Raw genomic sequence first — 19788 nt, 5'->3', positions numbered from 1 at the left:
CTACAGGAAGAGATGGAGTTCTAACCTTCCCAAATGACATATAGCGAGGCACCCACCTGCTATTTACCTGTTCTGTTTTCATTTAGAGGACAAAAACTCCAAGGAAGGGGGCTTTGGAAAGAATTCAGAAAATACCACAGCACCCACATTAAAATGGTGTTGTAATACAAACTCACCAGGAAGGAAACAAAAAAACATCCAATGCCTGGAAAATATAGGAAAGAAAGTCTTTTGTTACAGAGTCTGGGTTTGCAAACACTGAACAAGCAGCCTGTGGTCCTTGTTGCCATCATCTCTTCTGGTTTCCCCCCCACATTTTATTTTATATTATAACTATTTGTGTATGTGCTTTTTTCTCCAGCTGGACTGGAAGATCCTTGAGGACTATGTCTCATTTAGCATCTCTTAGCATCTGGCCTAGTACTTTGCACATAGTAGGAGCTCAAAAAATGTTTGTTGAATTACATGGAATTGACTAAAAATCTGTGAGGTGTTTTCCTTTTCCCAAATAAACTGAAACTTCTAACTTCTACAGGGTGGCCTTACTGAGTCCACATGGTACTCCTCTCCTCAAAATCCTTCAGTAGCTCCCTGTTGGTACACGAAGATGTGTATAAAATCCTTTTTCTGACATTCAGATCCTCCATAACGTGTCTCTAACTTACCTTGCCAGCCTCCTAGAACACCAAACTAGTGTGTATTTGCCATTTTCTAATCTCATCTTATTTTTCACCTGACTGTACTACTTTGGGACTCTTCTGATCTCCCAAGATGCCCCAGCTAAAACTGACCTCCCCCTTGTAAAATCTTTCTCCACCATTCCCCAGGAAGCTCAGTTGGATAACCTCATCATCCTGTAACTCTGGTCATCCTCCTCATCATTACCTTCTGCCTGTCTGATGGGGTGTCTACCCCCGCACCGTGGGGCCAAGGACTGCAAACCTCCATCTAAGGAGAGAACTCAGCTCAGACATTTTTTCATTTCTCACCTGACTGCTCTACCTTGGAATTTCTCTGACTGACCTCTCTGCCGTGCACCCACATTGGGCACCTTTTCTTCCCTCCCTACTCCTCATTTTTTGGTTTTCTTTTATGTTTTCTCTTTTTCCTTTAGACTGTAAGCTCTTGAGGGCTGGAAATTTCACTCTCTCTCTCTGTCTCTCTTTCTTACATTTGTATCCCTAGCATCTAGCATAGTGTTCATAGTAGATACTTAATAAATATTTATCAACTATTGACTATTCTTGTCTGCCTCCCTGCATTTGCTTCCACTATCCCCCATTCTTGGATGGATCTCTCTTTCATCTCTAACAGTTGACATCTCATCCTTCATTAAGCCTCTCTAGACACCTGAAGCTAAAAATGATCTTTCCCTTCTAAAATTCTTCATGCCTCCCTGGTTACTTGGATCTCTCCAAATCATTTATTGAGTTCTAATTTTTAATAAATTACATCAAAATACTTTCACATACACATTTTCTTATAGACGATAAGATGGTTTAGGGCAAGGACTATGTCCTGTTTCACTTCTGTAACTCTTGCACCGATAATGGTGCCTTCCATAGAGTAAGTACTTAATGGATATTTGTCATATTGAATGAATGAAATTTGATTGTATTTAATTTTCCCCTCTTCACTGATCTTTCTACAATAAGGTTGCTCTCCGTCAGCGCTCTTGAGCAAAGCGTATGAACAGAACATCTATGAAGATGTTCTGCTAATGAAATCCCAGACATACCTACTCCTTTAAGGTATGGTGAGATGGCGCTCCACACCCCAATGCTACCTCTCCTTAAACGCTGACCAATGGCGAGTTCAATGTGAAACAGGGGGATTCCTTCAAAGATCAGGGCAACGAAGTATGGAATTAGGAATGCTCCTGGGAATAATAGACAAGTGTTAGAGAACAAGCATATATATACATCTTTGACAGTGCCATAGTCAGTAGCTCAAAGAGGTTATTTAGCATAGAGTCTATCCCTCAGGGTGAAGAACAATAGGAGCAGATGAAAACCCCATGTGCCTCACCTAGATCTAGTGTGTAGTCTCTGATGGGTATGTAGAGCATGGCATGCACTCTGCCAGGCACTGATCTCTGCTGTTGCGTTCCACTGGGCACATAGTTGTGGACCTTTGCTTTGCCTCTAGCTTCTGGCTTCAGCTGCAACTCTCAGCTGATGGGCTACCTTTCCCATAAGAAGGTCCCATAATGACCTCTTTTCTAGCGCAGAATCCAGAAGTTCTTTTTTTAAGTCTTATAGGGAAATAGACCTACACCAGTTTCAGACTAAGGAAAAATCTTGAGCTGCTCTTCTCCATACAAGGAGATGATGATTTATCAGTTCTCAGAGTGTTGACTATGGGGAGTTTTTTGTCTCCAGAAGTTTTCACCTGCAGGGCTCAAACTATTTTGGAAAATAGAGTAACCAGCCAGTTCAGTAACACTAATGGACATTTAATCCATCTTTGAAATCTTACTTATTGTTGCTAAAAATTCTGCTTTCTTGTCCCAACCTTCTATCTGATTTAGGATTAGAAAGCCTCTAATTCTTATATAACCCCTGATTGCCAATATTCTCCCTTTAGAAATATATTGGGAGCTGCTCTTTTCATGAACTACAAAATGCTAGCTAGATTTTTAGGCCCCTCCAATTTTCTTGAACCCTAAACTCTTTCAGATTTTTATGCATTTTTCTTATGAATGGGAGGAGAAACTTAAGGCAAAAAAAACCCAGGTGGAGCCAAGGAGAGGCTTCATGAGGGGTGTTGTGAGACTCGCATGAGATAATAGATCTAAAACACTTTGCAAAATTTAAAGCAACTATATAAATACCAGTTACTGTTATTATCACTATGAATTATTCTAGAGTTAACAGACCTCCACTCTTCATTTCCTGAGCCTTCTACTGCAGTAATGCAGAATTTAAACAATGTTAAAAGTGAAATACGGGCGTATGTTCATAAATATCTCAATTAAATAATCAGTCTTGGGTGTAAGAAATATTTATACACATGCTATTAAGTTTAAACTACTTTATCTACACTTTCTTAAGTTCAGACAACACACAAAACAATAAGTCTAGCCCTAATTTGTAGCGTTTGCAGATTTCTTTTCTTTTCTTTTTTTTCTTTGCCTTTTGGAGAGCAATTGGGGTTAAGTAACTTGCCCAAAGTTACACGGGTAGTTTTTTGTGTGGGTATTAAGTGTCTGAGACTGCAACCAAACTTGGGTCCTCCTGACTCCAGGGCCGGCGCTTTACTCACTGCACCACCTAGCCGCCCACAAACGTTTGCTGATTTCTCAGGTGAAAATGCTCACACTGGAATTTAGCAGCCTGCTGGTTAGAGCTGTTCCCAACACACCCCTGGGCATCACCCTCGATCTCAAGCATTTGTTTCTATTTCCTGTCTTTATCATATACATCTGAGCCTCTTAGATTTTGAGTATCCTTACACTTAAATCACCTCTTTTCCCATTTGTTTTTGTTAGGAAGAATATTGTAGAGGGAACAGAATTCTAATAAGCTATTTTCATTGCAATCTAGTTTCCTAATAGAAAAACTTTTTTGTTGTTGTTGTTCAATGATGAACTTTTTGAAATTACTCTTGTATACCATCTAGGAAAAGATAATCACCCTTGCTGTGTTCTGTCATAATCAAACCACATCAATACATATTTTACTCAGATTCAGAGGCCACATTTAGTGTAGCAGATGTGCCAGCCAGCAGAGACACTCACCTAGGCAGAGTGCATCATGTAAGACAGCACTAACATGTGGGCTTTTTCAAGGAGACCCAGGGAGGGAAAAGGATGAGCAAGTAATAACAGCTTTGCTCATAACCTCCCCTAGATCATTTGGTTTTTGAAAGGACTTTGATGGGAGACGACCAGCTACGAGTGGGAATTCTCAAAGACTTTTTGTCTGGACTAAAGGGACAAAGATAAAGGGAGAAGATCTGTGAAAAACAAGGGAGCTGAGATTCTACACGCAGGGCCTGGTGTTGCCTTGTTCACTTACACTACTGCACCCTCAGGAGAATGACCCAGTGTGCTCTGAGTTTATGTATCCACCAAGAGATGCTGATTCACTGCAGAGGTACTGACATCAATCCAAAAACCCTAGCCAAATGCCTTTGTTGGGTCTAGTGTCTGAGCAAATCTGTTCTATGCACCAACCAACACACGAGGGTGCTCTGGGAAAAACATCAAGCCTCCTGTGCCTCTATCCACCTTTCAGAGGAACTGGAAACCATTTACTCCATGGCTCTACTCCTCTGTGCATAGCATTCACTTTATTCAGGGTACAGAAGAGTGTTCCCACCAAGCTGATCATGGCTCAGCCTCAGTCTTACTAGATTTTACCATTATCTTGGCAGAGTTTTTACTTTCTTTTTTTGAAGTTTATTTATTTTTATTTTTTAGTTTACATCATTAATTTCCACAAGATTTTGAGTTACAAATTTTCTCCCCATTTTCCCCCTACCCACCACCCCAAAACAATGATACCACTGAATATCCCCTCCCCCAATCTGCTCTCTCCTATATTTTCCCCCATCCCCCTTTTATTTTCCAGTAGGGCATGGTGGATCTCTATGCCCCAGTGCCTGTATATCTTATTTCCCAGCTACATGTAAAATGATAATAATAATAATAATAATAATAATATATTTTTAACATTTAATTTTAAAACTTTGAATGCCAGATTCTTTCCCTACCACCCTCATCACCCACCCTTACTGGGAAGATAAGCAATCCAATATAGGCTTTACATGTGTATCTATGCAAAACATTTCCATAGTGGATATATTGTGAAAGACTGATTATATTTTCCTACATCCCATCCCACCCACCCCCACTTGTTCTATTCTCTACTTTGATCCTGTCCCTTTTCAAAAGTGGCTGCTTCCAACTTCCCTCCCCCCTAGCCTGCTCTCCTCTCCATCATCCCCCCTCTCATCCCCTTCCCCCCTTCTCTACTGTAGGGTGAGATACCCTATTTAGTGTGTATGTCTTTCCCTCCCTAAGCTACATACATTGAGAATAATGGTTGACTCATTCCCTTTTGCCTTTCTGTACTTCCCCTCCATTGTAACAGCTTTCCCTTGCCTCTTCTATATGGCATAATTTGCCCCATTCTATCTCTCCCCATCTCCTCTCATTATATTCCTCTCTCACCTCTTAATTTCACCTTTTAAGTATCATCCCTTCCTATTCAACTGATCCTGTACCCTCTGTTTATGTATACCTGTACACATATGTACACATACTCACAGATGTATTCATATGCTCATATACCCTCCTATAATGACATATATATGTATGTATACATATATATATATATTTATACATATATATACATTTCTATTACCTTCAAATATTCTAGTACTGAGAAAAGTTTCATAAGTTACAGTTATTGTTTTTCCATGTATGAATGTAAATAGTTCAACTTTGATAAGTTCCTTATGATTTCTTTTCCCTGTTTACCTTCTCATGATTCTCTTGCTTCTTGTATCTGAATGTCAAATTTTCTATTCAACTCTGGTTTTTTCATCAAGAATACTTGAAAGTCCTCTATTCCATCGAATAACCATATTTTCCCCTGAAACATGATACTAAGTTTTTCTGGGTAGGTGATTCTTGGTTTTAATCCCAGCTCCTTTGACCTCCAGAATATCATATTCCAAGCCATTCGATCCCTCAGTGTGGAAGCTGCCAGATTCTGGGTTATCCTAATTGTGTTTCCACAGTATTCAAATTGTTTCTTCCTGGCTGCTTGTAATATTTTCTCCTTGAACTGGGAACTCCAGAACCTGGCTGTAATATTCCTAGGAGTTTTCTTTTAGGGATCTTTTTCAGGAGGTGATCAGTGGATTCTTTCAACCTCTATTTTGCCCTCTGGTTCTAAAACATCAGGGCAATTTACCTTGGGAATTTCTTGAAGGATGATTTCTAGGTTCTTTTTTTGATCATGGCTTTCAGGTAATCCAATAATTTTTCAATTATCTCTCCTGGATCTATTTTCCAAGTCAGTGTTTTTTTTTTTTTCGGTGAGATATTTCACATTGCCTTCTATTTTTTCATTTGTTTCAATCCGTTTAATTTTATCTTGATGTCTCATAAAGTCACTAGCTTCCATTTGCTCCAATCTAATCCTGAAGGAATGATTATCTTCAGTGAGCTTTTGAGATTCTTTTTCCATCTGGCAAATTTGGTTTTTTCAGGCATTCTTCTCCTCATTGCCTTTTTGAGCCTCTTTTGCCATTTGAGTTAGTCTATTTTTTAAGGTATTATTTTCTTCAGTCAGGTTGTTAACTCTCATTTCATTATTTTCTTGCATTATTCTCATTTCTCTTCCCAATTTTTCCTCCACTTCTCTTATTTGGTTTTCAAAATCCTTTTTAAGCTCCTCTATGGCTTGTAAGCAGCTTATTCTTTTCTTGGAAGCTTCTGGTGCAGGAGTTCTGACTTTGCTGTATTCCTCCTGTTCTATGCTTTGATCTCTTTTGTCCCTAAAAAAGGAGTCCAAAGTTGGGTTACTGTGCTTGTCTTGCTTCCTTTGCTTGCTCATGTTGCCACACAATTACTTGACTTTTGAGCTTTTTGCCACAGTAGAACTCTGCTACCAGAGCGGGGAGCTTTGTCCCAATAGCTGTGGTTTTCTCAGCTGCTGGATCTATTAGTTGTGTGCCTTCTCTGAAGCCTCCCCATGCTCTGGCAAACTGGTCACACACCCCAGGACCTCCACCCTAGACCACAATCTAGATCGAAGCAGGTTAAAGCAAAAGTGATTACAATCCTTCAGACTGGTCTCTTGGTCCCCCTACAATCTGCAGGCTAGGAACTCTGAAGCAGTCATGTGGCAACGGCTGCATGGCCACCGTGCCTCAGCCACTTCTCACCCTGGGGGCAAAGGTCAACCACACTCTCAAATTCCCAGGTCCCAAAGCCCACACTGCACTGACCTCTCACTTTGTCCTTAGCATCTATGGGCTGATAATTCTGCAAACTGCCACAGTTGCTGATGATCTGAAGTCCAGCCAGACAGTGGCTGGTTGTGGCCACCTTGAGGCTAAAATCTCTGGCTCACTTGGGGCTGGGCTCAACTCCCAAAGTGCTGTGCTGGCCACTTCCTGCTGGCCTGCAGGGCTGTCCTCAGAGGGAGGTTAGCTTTTCTGTGTCATTTTGTGGGTTCTGTAGCTCCAAAGTTTGTTCAGAGTCACCTTTTACATGAATTGGAGGAGGTGGGAGCAGGAGCCATGCGGAAGTCCTGTTTCCCGGAGTTTTTCTTAAAGAATTTACAAATATATACTATATATGGGCTTTCAATGACAAATTCAAGTGAAGAGAACCAAGTTAACATCAATGCAACCAAGAAGCACATTCCCGTGTGTGACCTTCTTTTAGTCCCTACACCAATTCCCCCTAGCGGGGAAGCCAGAAGCCCAGCTTTCCATCTCAGTGCCAGCAGGAGTGAGAATGAGCTTTTCATTCATTACCGAGACTCTACAGTTGATAAGCATCTATTAATGGAATCCAGGAACTTAGAACATTCCAGGAGTCCCTCCCCAGGGCAATTTGGCTTGAGCAAACAGGATGGCACCAGGCACTCCACTTCTCCACTTTGCTTCAATCTTCTCCCTCATTTCTATCCCTTTAGTCTGAGGAAATGTACAATGGATTTCTCTACAAGAGGCAGCTAGCTGTTACTTGCTATCAGAGTAGCAAATGCCCCGAGCCAGGGTAAGAAGGCAGTGCCTGAACTGCTCCCATTCATTCACTCTTTTCTCTCCCCCCATCTCTCTGTAAAAGCTCTGGTGACCTTCTTGTGCACATGTACTTTGTCTGGCTTGTGCATCCCTATTGACTAGTATGTCCATAACATTAGGAAAGTCATGGTCAAACTAGGCCATGCTCAGGGAGAGGTGACAAGAATGATGCTTTCTTCATTCATTCTTACCTTAAGTTATAGATGTGAAAGTTTAAGGCCTGAAATAAGTCTTACATTCATAACTGAGGACTCTTTCCTTCTTACAACTTTGCCCTTCTTTTGCCTATAACCAGTTCCACCCATTGTCCCTAGCCATGACCTCTAGAGCTAATGAGAAAAAGTTCATGTTTGAAGACCATTTGTAGGTGCTCCCTAAACCTCATTTTCCTCAGGCTACACATCACTCCATTTCCTCCAACTGAGTCTAACATGGCATGACTTCCAGTTCCCTCCTATTCTGATATCCCTTCTCTGAGCATGCTCCAACTTGTCAAAATCCTTCTTAAGAGCCCAGAACTGAGTACAGCATTTCTGGTGAGGTTAGGCCAGGGCAGAGAACAGTGGGAGCTTCACCTCCTTCATCCTGTTTTCTGTCCAGTCATTCTAGGATGATGTTAAAGATATTGACTGCCACCATCAAATGTTGACCCACATTGCATTTGAAGTCCATTAAAATCCTAAGGGCTTTTTCACATCGATTGATGTCTAGTCATGCCTCGCCCTTTATGTTCTTGAGACATGGATTTTGTTGGTGCGTGTTCAATGCCCAAGCCTTGAATGCCTTAGAGCTTAGCCTAATCGCTAAGACTTCTCTAGAGACACATGTAACACAAGGAAGCACAAACAGGAAAATTGTCCAGAAACATATGAACGTCATAGTCACATTCCTCTGCCTTAAAAAAGTCAGATTCTTGCGCCCTCCTTCCTTTTCTTGGTGCACAGACAGCTCTTCAAACAGCTGCAACATGGTTCAGTGATTCTGCTTTTTCCTACTTTTATCTGCTTTCTGCTCTATATAACCTTAGAGTGAGAGAGAGTGTGCATATTGCAGTCCTTCAACTCAATTTACATTTCAATCCCATAAACATTTTTTATGAGTCTATAATGTGCAGGGCAGTGTGCTGGGTGCTGGAAATACAGGGGAATAAAGGAACAATTCTTGTCTTGAGGACCTTACATTTTAGAAAGAGAGATAGAGAGACAGAGACAGAGAGACACACACACACGCAGAGACAGAGAGTATGTTAGTGAGAAAGAGAGAGAGAGAGACAGAGACAGAGGAAAAAAGTACAAGGCCATTCCAGGAGAGAGAAAGAGTACTAAGAACAGGGAGGATTGGGATGGTGGGTGGGGTGGGAATTGAGTAGCAAGTGACACCTGAACTGAATCTTATAGGATTCTAAGAGAGGGAGGTAGGGAAGGAGTGGGTTCTAGACACCAGGGACTGTCTGGACAAAGGCAGGATAACGGATAGTTGCTCAGTTGTTTCCTACTCTTCATTACCCTGTATGGTTCTGTTTTTGTTTTTTTTTTGGCAAAGCGACTAGAGTGGTTTTGCCATTTCCTTCTCCAGTGAATTTAGGGAAACACAGGGCAAGTCATTTGCCCAGGGACACATAGCTAGTGCCCAAGGCTAGATTTGCACTCGGGTCTCCCTGACTCCAGACCCATACTCTATCCAAAGAGGAATTTTGAGGAATTTGAAGAATGCAAGTAGGACAGTTTGCCTGAACACAGAGGTGGTTGTTGTTTAGTCATGTCTGACTCTTCATGACCCCATTTGGTGTTTTCTAAGCAAAGATATTGGAGTAGTTTGCCATTTCCTCTCCAGCTCATTTTACAGTTGAGGAAACTGAGGCAAACAGGGCTAAGTGACCTGGAGGCCAAGGGTTGCATAGTTAGCAAGTGTCTAAGGTCAAATCTGAACTCAGGAAGATGACTATTTCTGACTCCAGGCCCAGCACGTTATGCACTATGGTGCCACCTCACTACCCTGAACACAGAGGAGTAATATGAAATAATGAAGGGGAGTAATGGGAAATAATTTTAGAAAAGGCTAGTGGGAATCAGATGGTGGAGAACTGTAAATGCCAGGCTGAAGAGGTGGTCCTTTATACCAGAGGCAATAGGGAGCCACTGAAGATTTTGAGCTGCAGAGCAACATGGTCAGACCTAAGATACCTGAGAGAGGGAAGCAGAGATGTGCTTATTGCCCAGCCCTGATGAGAGATGGCAGGGGTTGAATGAGGTTGGTGGTCGTATGATGAGAGAGTAGGGGATATATCTGAGAGATGTCATGGAAGGAGACTTGAAAAACAAACTTAATAGCTGATTGGGTATGAAGCATGAAAGACCAAAGAGTCAAAGGATAAATGGGAGGTTGTAAATTGGGATTACTAGATGGGTGGATGGTGTGTCCTCAATACAAATAGGAATGTTTGGAGAAGTGAGGCTTTTGGGGGTGGGGAAGGGGCAGAGCAGCTTCATTTTGGACATGTTGATGCTGACTGGACAGCCAGGAGCATACGTTAAGCAGAGAGTTGATGATGTGGTGTGAGATTTCAGGAGAGATACTAGAGTTGGACATACAAATTTGGTAGTCATCTACATGGAGATGGTGATTTAACTTATGATGGAACTTTGAACTTATTATTTTTTCCCCCAGCAATCTCTTTTTAAAAAAATATTTTATTTTCCCCAGTGACATGTAAAGGCAATTTTTAATATTCATTTTTTAAAAATTTTGAGCTCCAAATTTTCTCTCTCTCCCTGAGACAGTAAGCAATTTGATAAGAGTTAGAGATATTCAGTCATGCAAAACATATTACCATATTCGTCATGTGGTAAAAGAAAACATAGACCCAAAGGGGGAAAAACACAAAAAAAAAATACAGAAAGTGAAAATAGCATGCTTTGATATGTATTCAGACTCCATCAGTTCTTTCTCTGAAGGTGGATAGCATTTTTTATCTAATCCTTTGGAATTATCTTTTAATCTAGTTATTCTTGAAAGCAATTTGGAATTGGGTCCAAAAAACTCTTTAACTGTGCAGACCCTTTGAGTCAGGACAGTTAGGTGGTGCAGTGCATAGAGTGTTGGGCCTGAAGTCAGGAAGACATCTTCCTGAGTTCAAATCTGGCCTCAGACACTTACTAGCAGTGTGACCCTGGACAAGTCACTCACCCTTGTTTTCCTGTTTCCTCATCTGGAAAATGAGCTGGAGAAAGAAACAACAAGCCACTCCAGTAGTTTTGTCGAGAAGACCGCCAAAATGGGGTCATGAAGTCAGATAAGACTGAAATGACTGAACAACTACAAAAAACTCTTTAAATCAGAATGCTAGATGGGTCTATTCCCTCAAAAAAAAAGAGGAAAAGGACCCACATTCACAATAATATTTATACTAAGGAAGCATTTATAAAGTACCTACTCTGTGCCAGGTGCTGTGCTAAACACTTGGGATTTAAAGAAAGGCAAAAACACAGTCCCTGTTTTCAAGAAGTTCACTATCTAATAGAAGCTCTTTTAGAGGTGGCAAGAATTGCAAACTGAGTTCCATCAGTTGGATTGGTTGAACAAGTTATGGTAACAATGCAATGGAATGCTATTGTGCTATAAGAAATGATGAAGGGGACAGTTTCAGAGAAACTTGGGAGTATTTGTATGAACTGATGTAAAATTAAGCGATCAGAGCTAGGAAAATAATTTATATAATAACATGATATTGTGGGGACAAACAGCTTTGAAAGAATTAGAAACTCTGGTCAATACAATAACCAATCATGATTCTAGAGGACTCATGATGAAATATGATGCCCACTGTTCATATAAAGGTGATAAACTCAGAGTGTAGGTGGATAGATATAGATATCTCACATTGACCATATACATATGTGTCTATGCATATGTGTGTGTGTCTGTAAAGTAACATCTATTTGGAAATGGCTAATATAAGAATTCATTTTGCTTAACTATAAATGTTCATAACAGATTTTGTTTTCTTACTTCCTTGGGGGAGGTGGGGAAAGTGGGTGGTACAAGAGAGAGAAAATGAAGAGTTGACAGTTAAATTAAAAATAAAATGAAATCATTTTTTAAAAAGATCATTGAGCCTATGATGAAATCACTGAGAGAGGGCAAAGAAAAAAGAGAAAGGGACCTAGGACAGACCTGGGGTTCGACTTACACTACACAGGTGAGAGATGGATGTAGATCCACCAAAGGGCCTGAGAAGGAGTATTCAGACAAGTAGAAGAAAAACAACAAGAGGGAGAGTGTTGTCCTGGAGGCCAAGGAAGGAGAGACTGTGTAAAAGGAGGGAGATGTCAACAGCACCAAAAGTTGTATAGAAGTAAGATAGAATAAGGATGGGGAAAATGTCACTGGGGTTAGCACTACAGAGATGATCGATAACTTTGGAGAGAACAGGTTTAGCCGTCAGACTGTAAGAGTTAAGAAATAAGTGAGAGGTGAGAAGCTGGAGGCAGTGAGTACAGATCACTCTTTCTAGAAATCTGACTATGAAGGGAAGAATGGCTGTGAAACAGAGGGTGATAATACGAAGGGATATCAGGGTCGAGAGAAAGGTTGTTTTTTTTTTGAAGGATGGAGAGACCTGGACATGTTTGTAGAAAGCGTTGAAAGAGACAGTAGATAAGAAGATATTGAAGATGAGAGAAAGCTGTGGAATGAAGAAGGACTCAGATTCCTAGAGGAGACGGTAGGGATAACATTAAGCTGACAAATAAAGTGACTCACCTTAGCAAGCAGTCACCTCTACAAAAATATTTATTTATATTTTGTGGCTAAGAATTGAAAATTAAAGGGATGCCCATCAATTGGGGAATGGCTAAACAAGCTGTGGTATGATTGTAATAGAATATTAATGAGCTGTAAGAAATGGCAAGCAGGATGATTTCATAAAAACCTGGAAAGACTTACATGAACTGATGCATAGCAAAGTGAACAGAACCAGGAGAATGTTGTGCACCTTAACAGCAATACTATTTGATGAAGAATTGTGAATGACTTAGCTCTTCTCAGCAATACAATGACCCAAGACAATCCCGAAAGACTAATGATGAAGCATGTTTATCCACCTCCAGAGAAAGAACTGATATTGTCTAAATATAGACTGAAACATGCTATTTTCACTTTCTTTCATTTTTTTCTTTTATTCGAGTCTTCTTGTACAAAATGACTAATAAGAAAATGTTTTACATAGTTGTACATGTATTACCTATGTCTGATTGCTTATCATTTCAGGGAGGAGGGAGGGATAGAATTTGGAACTCAAAACTTTAAATAAAAATATTTTTAAAATTTGGGGAAAGGGCAGCTAGGGGGCGCAGTGAATAGAGCACCAGCCCTGGAGTCAGGAGGACCTGGATTTGGATCCGGCCTCAGACACTTAACACAAAAAATAGCAGTGTGACCTTGGGCAAGTCACAACCCCAACTGCCCTCCAAAAAGCAAAAAGAAAAAAAAATTGAGGAAAAAAGAACCACCTCTTCCTCAGAGACTGAACAAAGGAATAAAGAATAAGGAGCAATGTAAAGGGGTTTGGGTGTATAGTGGAAGGAAGATGGGTGGCTTTAATGATCTTACTAAAATAGAAGATGAAATCCTTTACTGAGAGGGTGATGGGAGGAGTTAGAACCTATCTTCTTACCCTCCACATTGGTTGTTTACACCCAATAAGTACACCCTTAAGGAGTATAGATCCCTTAAAGTCATGCCCCATTTTGGAGACCACTGAAAACATTTGGGAATCCCCAAATGTCCTAGGAATTAGGTTTTAGAAAGCTGCCTATACTATACACTGATAGGTCACTGATGGTTTCCAACTCTGAGCTTCAAGGTTCTATGGTAAATTTTGTGTGACAGATTGTGCATTTGAGACATTTACTAAGATTCTGGCTCTGACCACACTTCTTCTGAATCCAGGGAAAACTTGGGGCATATCTGGAACAGTTCACAAAAATGGCAGAGCATTGTTCCAAAGACAACCCTAAGTGCGTTCCCTTCTGAGGGTAAGTTATGAGTTATCATGAAGGTTTTGTGTGTTTTCAGAATTTGCTCATGGGCGACTGTCAGGCCTTTGCATGACTGGAGTGTGGTGCAGTAGAAATAGAGAAAAAACTCAGAGATGAATGTGACCTGTGTTTGAATCCCTATTATACTGCTTATCAGCTGTATAAACTTCCCTGAGTCTCATTTTCCTCTTCTGTAAAATTGAAGGGTTGGATTAGATGGTATAAAAGGTTCCTTTCAGCTCTGAATCTGTGGCGCCATGACTTTCTATTTTCTTTGGGGTGAAAGAAATGCCATCCTTTATCCAATGTGCATTTCTTACTTTGAGTTCTTGTATGGGGGCTGAGGATCCTATTTCCCACAATTGTGGAAATCCAGATACAAGCTATACTTGGAGATTTCCCAGGGTAAACTCTAGGAGGGGCCTTTGAGCTAACTTGAATTGAAGTTCCTTGTGGTCAGGATCTGTTTCACTTTTAACCTCCATATCCTTGGCGCTTAGCACAGTACAACAGCCTCAGTTTACGAATAACCTGGTCTAAGTATGCTTCACTGGAAGAGGAAAACTGTTTCCCAAAATTTGTCTTGCAGGATGAGCAAAAATTCACAGTATGAACATCATGTTTGGACTTGAACGACTTGGAAGGGATGACACTCAACCAGGGTAACGAGGAGGAGGTTGAGAGGTCGGAAGAATCCCTCATGTCAAGTGAGATTAGGGGGGCTTATCAGATGTGGGGAAAAGTGCAAAATTTTGTCTAAAAACATCACCCAAATAAGGCTGTAGCAATGAGGGCCATGAATATTTGTAATGATAATGCAACGTCACATTTCCATGACATTCTGAAAAAAGGTCAAAAACAAGTGTCTTTAGATAGATTCCTAGCCAGAAGTGAACATAAAGAAAAAAAAATCAGTCAGTCAAAACATAAAAGTGATCCTAAAAAATGAAAAATAAGTGAAGGCAGCAGTGTTAGTCTCACTTTTAGTGAAAGTAGCATAAGAGAGAACACTCCTGACACTGAAATCCCCGATGTTCTCATGGAAGGAGATTCTCCTTCCAAGCAATAATCCTTCCTCCTCTTCCTCCTCTCTCATCTCTCTCACACCAGCCACGACTCTTCTCAAAGGTAAAGTGCAGGTTAATTTGTTTTATTTTTGGTTTATATTGTGTACTAATCATTGCTATTGTACTTCAGGTGCATTAGGGACAAAAAACTAACTTAAAATTATAAATAATTATTTTTATATGACTATTTTGGGGGATGTGGTACCAATCATCTGACTTTACATTATTTCCTATGGGAAAATTCTCTTTGCAATATGAACAAATTGCGTGATGAACAGAATGTAAGAACGAATTAAATTTGTAAACCGAGGTTCTACTGTATCTTGTACATAATAAGTAATTAGATGAATTTTGAGTTGATCTTTTAAGGAAGGATCCTGAGTCAGGCCCCACTTTGAGCCTAGTGTTATTTGGGAGAAGGGGAGTGGAGAATTAATTAAAAAAAAAAAAGAAGAGGAAATGTGATTACAAGTTCCTTCAGACACACATATGAGAGAGAAAAGAGAAGGAAACTATTGACAGTGTACCCCTTAAATAGAAAGTGTTCCAAGGTTTGTGCAGCAGTTCTGAGTGGGATGTAGTTTTTCTCTAGCCAAGACAGTCCCTCCCTGTGTTGGCGGGGTGACCAGGCAGGGATACTGGAGAGGAAGGTGATAATTCTGTTACATTGAAACTACCACCTCAAAGTACCACAAAGCATCTGTGAAAATATTGATTGTTGAGTTTAATTTCAATATTTTTTGTCATTTCAAAACATGTCTTACTCTACAGATACAATGCCAAAAAAACCCTCCAGAAACATTGAGAACAACCAGTTTAGGTATTAGGTACTCTAATGAATTTTTTAAAAGATATGATTTCAGTAGAAGAAACTTGTAAGGAACTAATGGAAAATTGTACAGAAACAAACATCCTCACTGATAAAAAAAAAACTTGTTGGAAACAGTAAAAACAAAAAGCAATCTAATACAGCAAAAAATAGAGAGGGGAAACAGAATGGAAGAAGTATAATGTAACAGAACTAGAAAACCAGTTGCTAAAAGTGCAAGAAAAAGTGGCCAACCTTGAAGATAGATGTAAATAATCAAGGCCCAGAATAAGTGGCATATCAGAGAGCACTGAAGGGGGAAAGAATCTGAATCTTGATAACCTGAAGAAATAATTCAAGAGAATTTTGCCTAATTTACATCCTGAAATCAGAAAAATATTCACTCTCAACAAGAAGGAAACCTAAAATCTAAGTCTAAGGCACATTCTCTTCAGACTTTAAAATTCAAGTCAGAGTCTTCTAAACTTGAAGAAAGAAGACATCATATATCAGAGAACACTGATGTACATTTTAATCATGCTTTAACAGTTAAAACCATGAGAAAATAGTGATGTGTGGGTACAGAATATAAAACTAAAAGATATGGACCTGTATTCTAGAATCAGACTTGCAGCAAACCTACACATTCTTTTTGAAGGCAGAAGAATGATGTTTAAAAATTAAGCCATTAAAGAGTTCCTTGACAAAAGATGACAACTATAAAGGACTTTATGATCAGACGCGGAGTACCAGGATCCTCTTGGGTAGAGAAGCAGTTAAGATATTCAATAAAAGCTTCCTAAAGGAAGTTAAGGATAGTTTTGATTATAAAGTAAAATTCACAAATCTCTTGTAAAATTTAACATAATATTGTGTTAATTAAAAATAGGGGCAGCTAGGTGGTGCAGAGTATAGAGCACTGGCCATGGAGTTAGGAGGACCTGAGTTCAAATCCAACTTCAGACACTTGATCACACTAGCTGTGTGACCTATGGCAAGTCACTTAACCCCAAATGTCTTGCCTTCCCCCCTCCAAAAAAAACCCCAAAACATTAATTAAACTACTGTGTTTAGAATAATCCTAGCTGCTGGGTAAAATACAAGGTTTCTCCTTTATGGAAGATTAGTCTGATAAGATTGTTTTTTTTTTTCCATAATAGTAGTTTTGATGATAAGAAAAATAACGTAGATGACATTTCAGAAGAGAATGAGGAAAAGGGCTGATTATTCCCATAATGAAGCCTCCTATCTTTGACTAAGTGGGAAGGTAGGAGAAAGAATAAGAAAATCTTAATTATTATAACACTAAATATTATGAATTTGAAACTAGTTTGTCGGGGCGGTTAGGTGGCACAGTGAATAGAGCACTGGCCCTGGAGTGAGGAGGACCTTAGTTCAAATCTGGCCTCAGACACTTAACACTTACTAGCCGTGTGACCTTGGGCAAGTCACTTAACCCCAACTGCCCTCCAAAAAAGCAAAAAAAAGAAAATAGATTATCTATGGGAGACACATAATCCAAAAAGATATTAGGAAGATTAAAACCATAGAAAAGATAATTATCATTCTTTGACAAGGTAAAAAAGTAGGTAAAAGAGGAGCTAATGAAAAGATTTAATCAGCTAATGCCTTTCTGTTTGGATTTAACTTTAAGGGAGAAGACTATTAGTTGATGGTAGAATTAATTTGCAAACAACAAAACCTAACAATATATAATAAAAAGTTATATAAATAACTTTTACACCCCCAAACAATACAGCAATTAGGTTAAAAACAATATTTAGGAGAATACATAGAAATCATATCTCTAATGTATATTTCCTGATAATTTTAATAACAGCTTGAAAAATTATATTATTAGGTTATTTATGCTAGATCAAGGAAAATGAGTAAATTGTAAAATCAGACTCAATGGTTTGCAAAATTCTAACATGAAGATGTTAGAAAAAATTAAAATATACATTTTTTAAGTGTATAGTAACTTTCACAAAATTGTACTCTCTCACAGAGAGGGCCCAAGTAAATCTGAAAAGATGAATTCTACTTATTGTTCTCAGACCAAAATATGGGGAAAAAGGAAAATATGGCATAAATATAACAATCTATAAGATGACAGTGAGAGACTTATGGGATTAAATGCCTATATTAATGACAGAAATTTAAAAATTAAACTTTTAAAGGCATTTTAAAAGGCAAATTAGAGAAAAGTAGGAAAAGAGAAGATTTAGTTTTGTTTTAGAAGAGCAATCAGAAAAAAATTTATTTGTGATTCCATTACTGTATTAATGTAGTTTATAAAATCCATCTGTACTTTCTAATTCTGTGAAACAGAAAAAAAAAACCCACCATTGTCTGTGTCCTCTCATAAGTCTTGCTAAGGAGATATTGAAATGTGTTTTGGCACTTGGAGTTCTCAGTATTATATGGATAGCAAAGACATAAACGGTCTGTACATTAATTATCTTTTGCTCTTGATGATTGATTGGCCTCTTCCAATCATACACCTCCAATAAGATCTTTTACACTTGTGTCTAGCTCATTGTAATATGTTGCATCCTACCCAGCAGCTTAGGTATCTCTTCATTGTCTTTGAAGTGACCTGTAATTTTGAGTCTTCAGAAGTTGTTTCTTATTATTCTACCCCGTAAAACAGGAGCACTTTTCATTTTGATCTTTAGTATAATAAATTTTTTTAAAAACAAGAATTATTTTTTCATAAAGGCTACTAAAATTGATAAACTCTTAGTTGATGATGAAGAACACATTTCCAAAATGAAAGATAACATTGAATTTAAAATTAAGGGCATTTTCAAGGGAATATCATATTTACATAACTGTATATGTCATAGTAATAGTTTTGTTTACATAGCTATATGTCATAATAATAGTTGTAAGTGTCAAAAATTATAATAATGCCCAAATTGATTTACAAATGTAATTAAATACCAATCAATACCAGTGAGGCTATTTTATAGAAGTAGATAAAATGACAACCAACTTTATATTGAAGAACAAATGATTTAGAATATCAAGGAGTACTTTGATAAAAGCAGATGAAGTAATATTTTGAACACTAAACTTGGAAATTAATCTAACAGTGATGGTCAAAAACTACAGTCATACCTTGAAGAACATTGCAGGTTCATCAATAAAATGAATATTGCATAAAAAAAGGGAGGTTCAAATACACGTATTTACAAACCTGAACAGAAATTGCCATAAGGTCTCTAAATAGAAGCTTTGTCTAATACAAAGACAAGAACTTTAATACAAAGAAAAGAACATTAATTCTTGGAAAATGCTCAGAGTAATGGGAGTTTATGTGACTTGTAAAGAGTCACAGAATAAGTCAGAGGCAGAATTTCAAGGCCAGCTTGCTCTACGCTCCACTATGTAATTTCTCTCTCAATAGATGTGTAAATAATATATGTATGTATGTGTGTGTATATGTGTGTATCTTGTTACTGTCAATCAACAAATATTTATTAAGCTCTTACTATATGCCAGGAATTTTACTAGGTTCTAGGAAGAAGAAAAATATAAAGGAAGCCCTTGTTTTCAAGGAATTTACTATCTAAAAGAGGGAGAAAGCATGAATATATACACAGAGAAGCCTGGTGTGTCAGGGCATGCCTAGAGACCCTTCCTCAGAGTATGTTGAGCGGGGAAGCTCTTTTGAATTTGAGAGTGCTAAGATGTAATGGGATCCTCCCCACACTAAATTCAGCATGACTGTGATGACCCCCATAAGTTGCCTAAGGAGAGGTGAACTGGCCCAGGTTGGAAATGGAGCAAGTCAACCTGTGACTGGCTGCTGCACCTCCCATCTTGGTAAGTGAGGCCCAGTCTGTAAAAAGCAAAACAAAAAACAACAACAACAAATCTATCTATCTCTATATTTATCTATATATCTATTTTTGTTGTTTCTTTATTCAGTTGTTCATTCATACCCAACTCTTCATGGTCCCATGTACCACAGCATTCTAGACCTTACTATCTCTCTATCTCTCAATCTCTATCCATCCATCCACTCATCCATCCATCCATCCATCCATCCATCCATCTATCTATCTATCTATCTATCTATCTATCTATCTATCTATCTATC

The 19788-nt window shown here is 38.8% G+C and overlaps 1 protein-coding gene across 2 annotated transcripts in view; it reads right to left on the bottom strand.

The window, feature by feature from the left end:
• SLC6A18 (solute carrier family 6 member 18) overlaps positions 1-19788 on the bottom strand; it is a 59245-nt gene that overhangs the window by 33624 nt on the left and 5833 nt on the right. Inside the window, exons 2-3 of one of the 2 annotated variants that reach the window (XM_069076390.1) lie at positions 1739-1879; positions 68-205 (exon numbers count right to left, since the gene is read on the bottom strand). The exons of the other annotated variant lie outside the window; for it this stretch is intronic. Coding sequence (XP_068932491.1) covers positions 68-205; positions 1739-1879 — 279 coding nt within the window. The remainder of the gene's footprint in view (positions 1-67; positions 206-1738; positions 1880-19788) is intronic. 2 annotated transcript variants of the gene reach the window in all.

Source organism: Petaurus breviceps, unplaced genomic scaffold (genome assembly GCF_028583685.1).
Source record: "Petaurus breviceps papuanus isolate PSGF00001 unplaced genomic scaffold, PetGlider_PUasm1.0 151, whole genome shotgun sequence".
NCBI classification, from domain to species: domain Eukaryota; kingdom Metazoa; phylum Chordata; class Mammalia; order Diprotodontia; family Petauridae; genus Petaurus; species Petaurus breviceps.
Note: the sequence above shows the minus strand (reverse complement) of the source record. Positions and strands in the feature narration are given on the sequence as shown.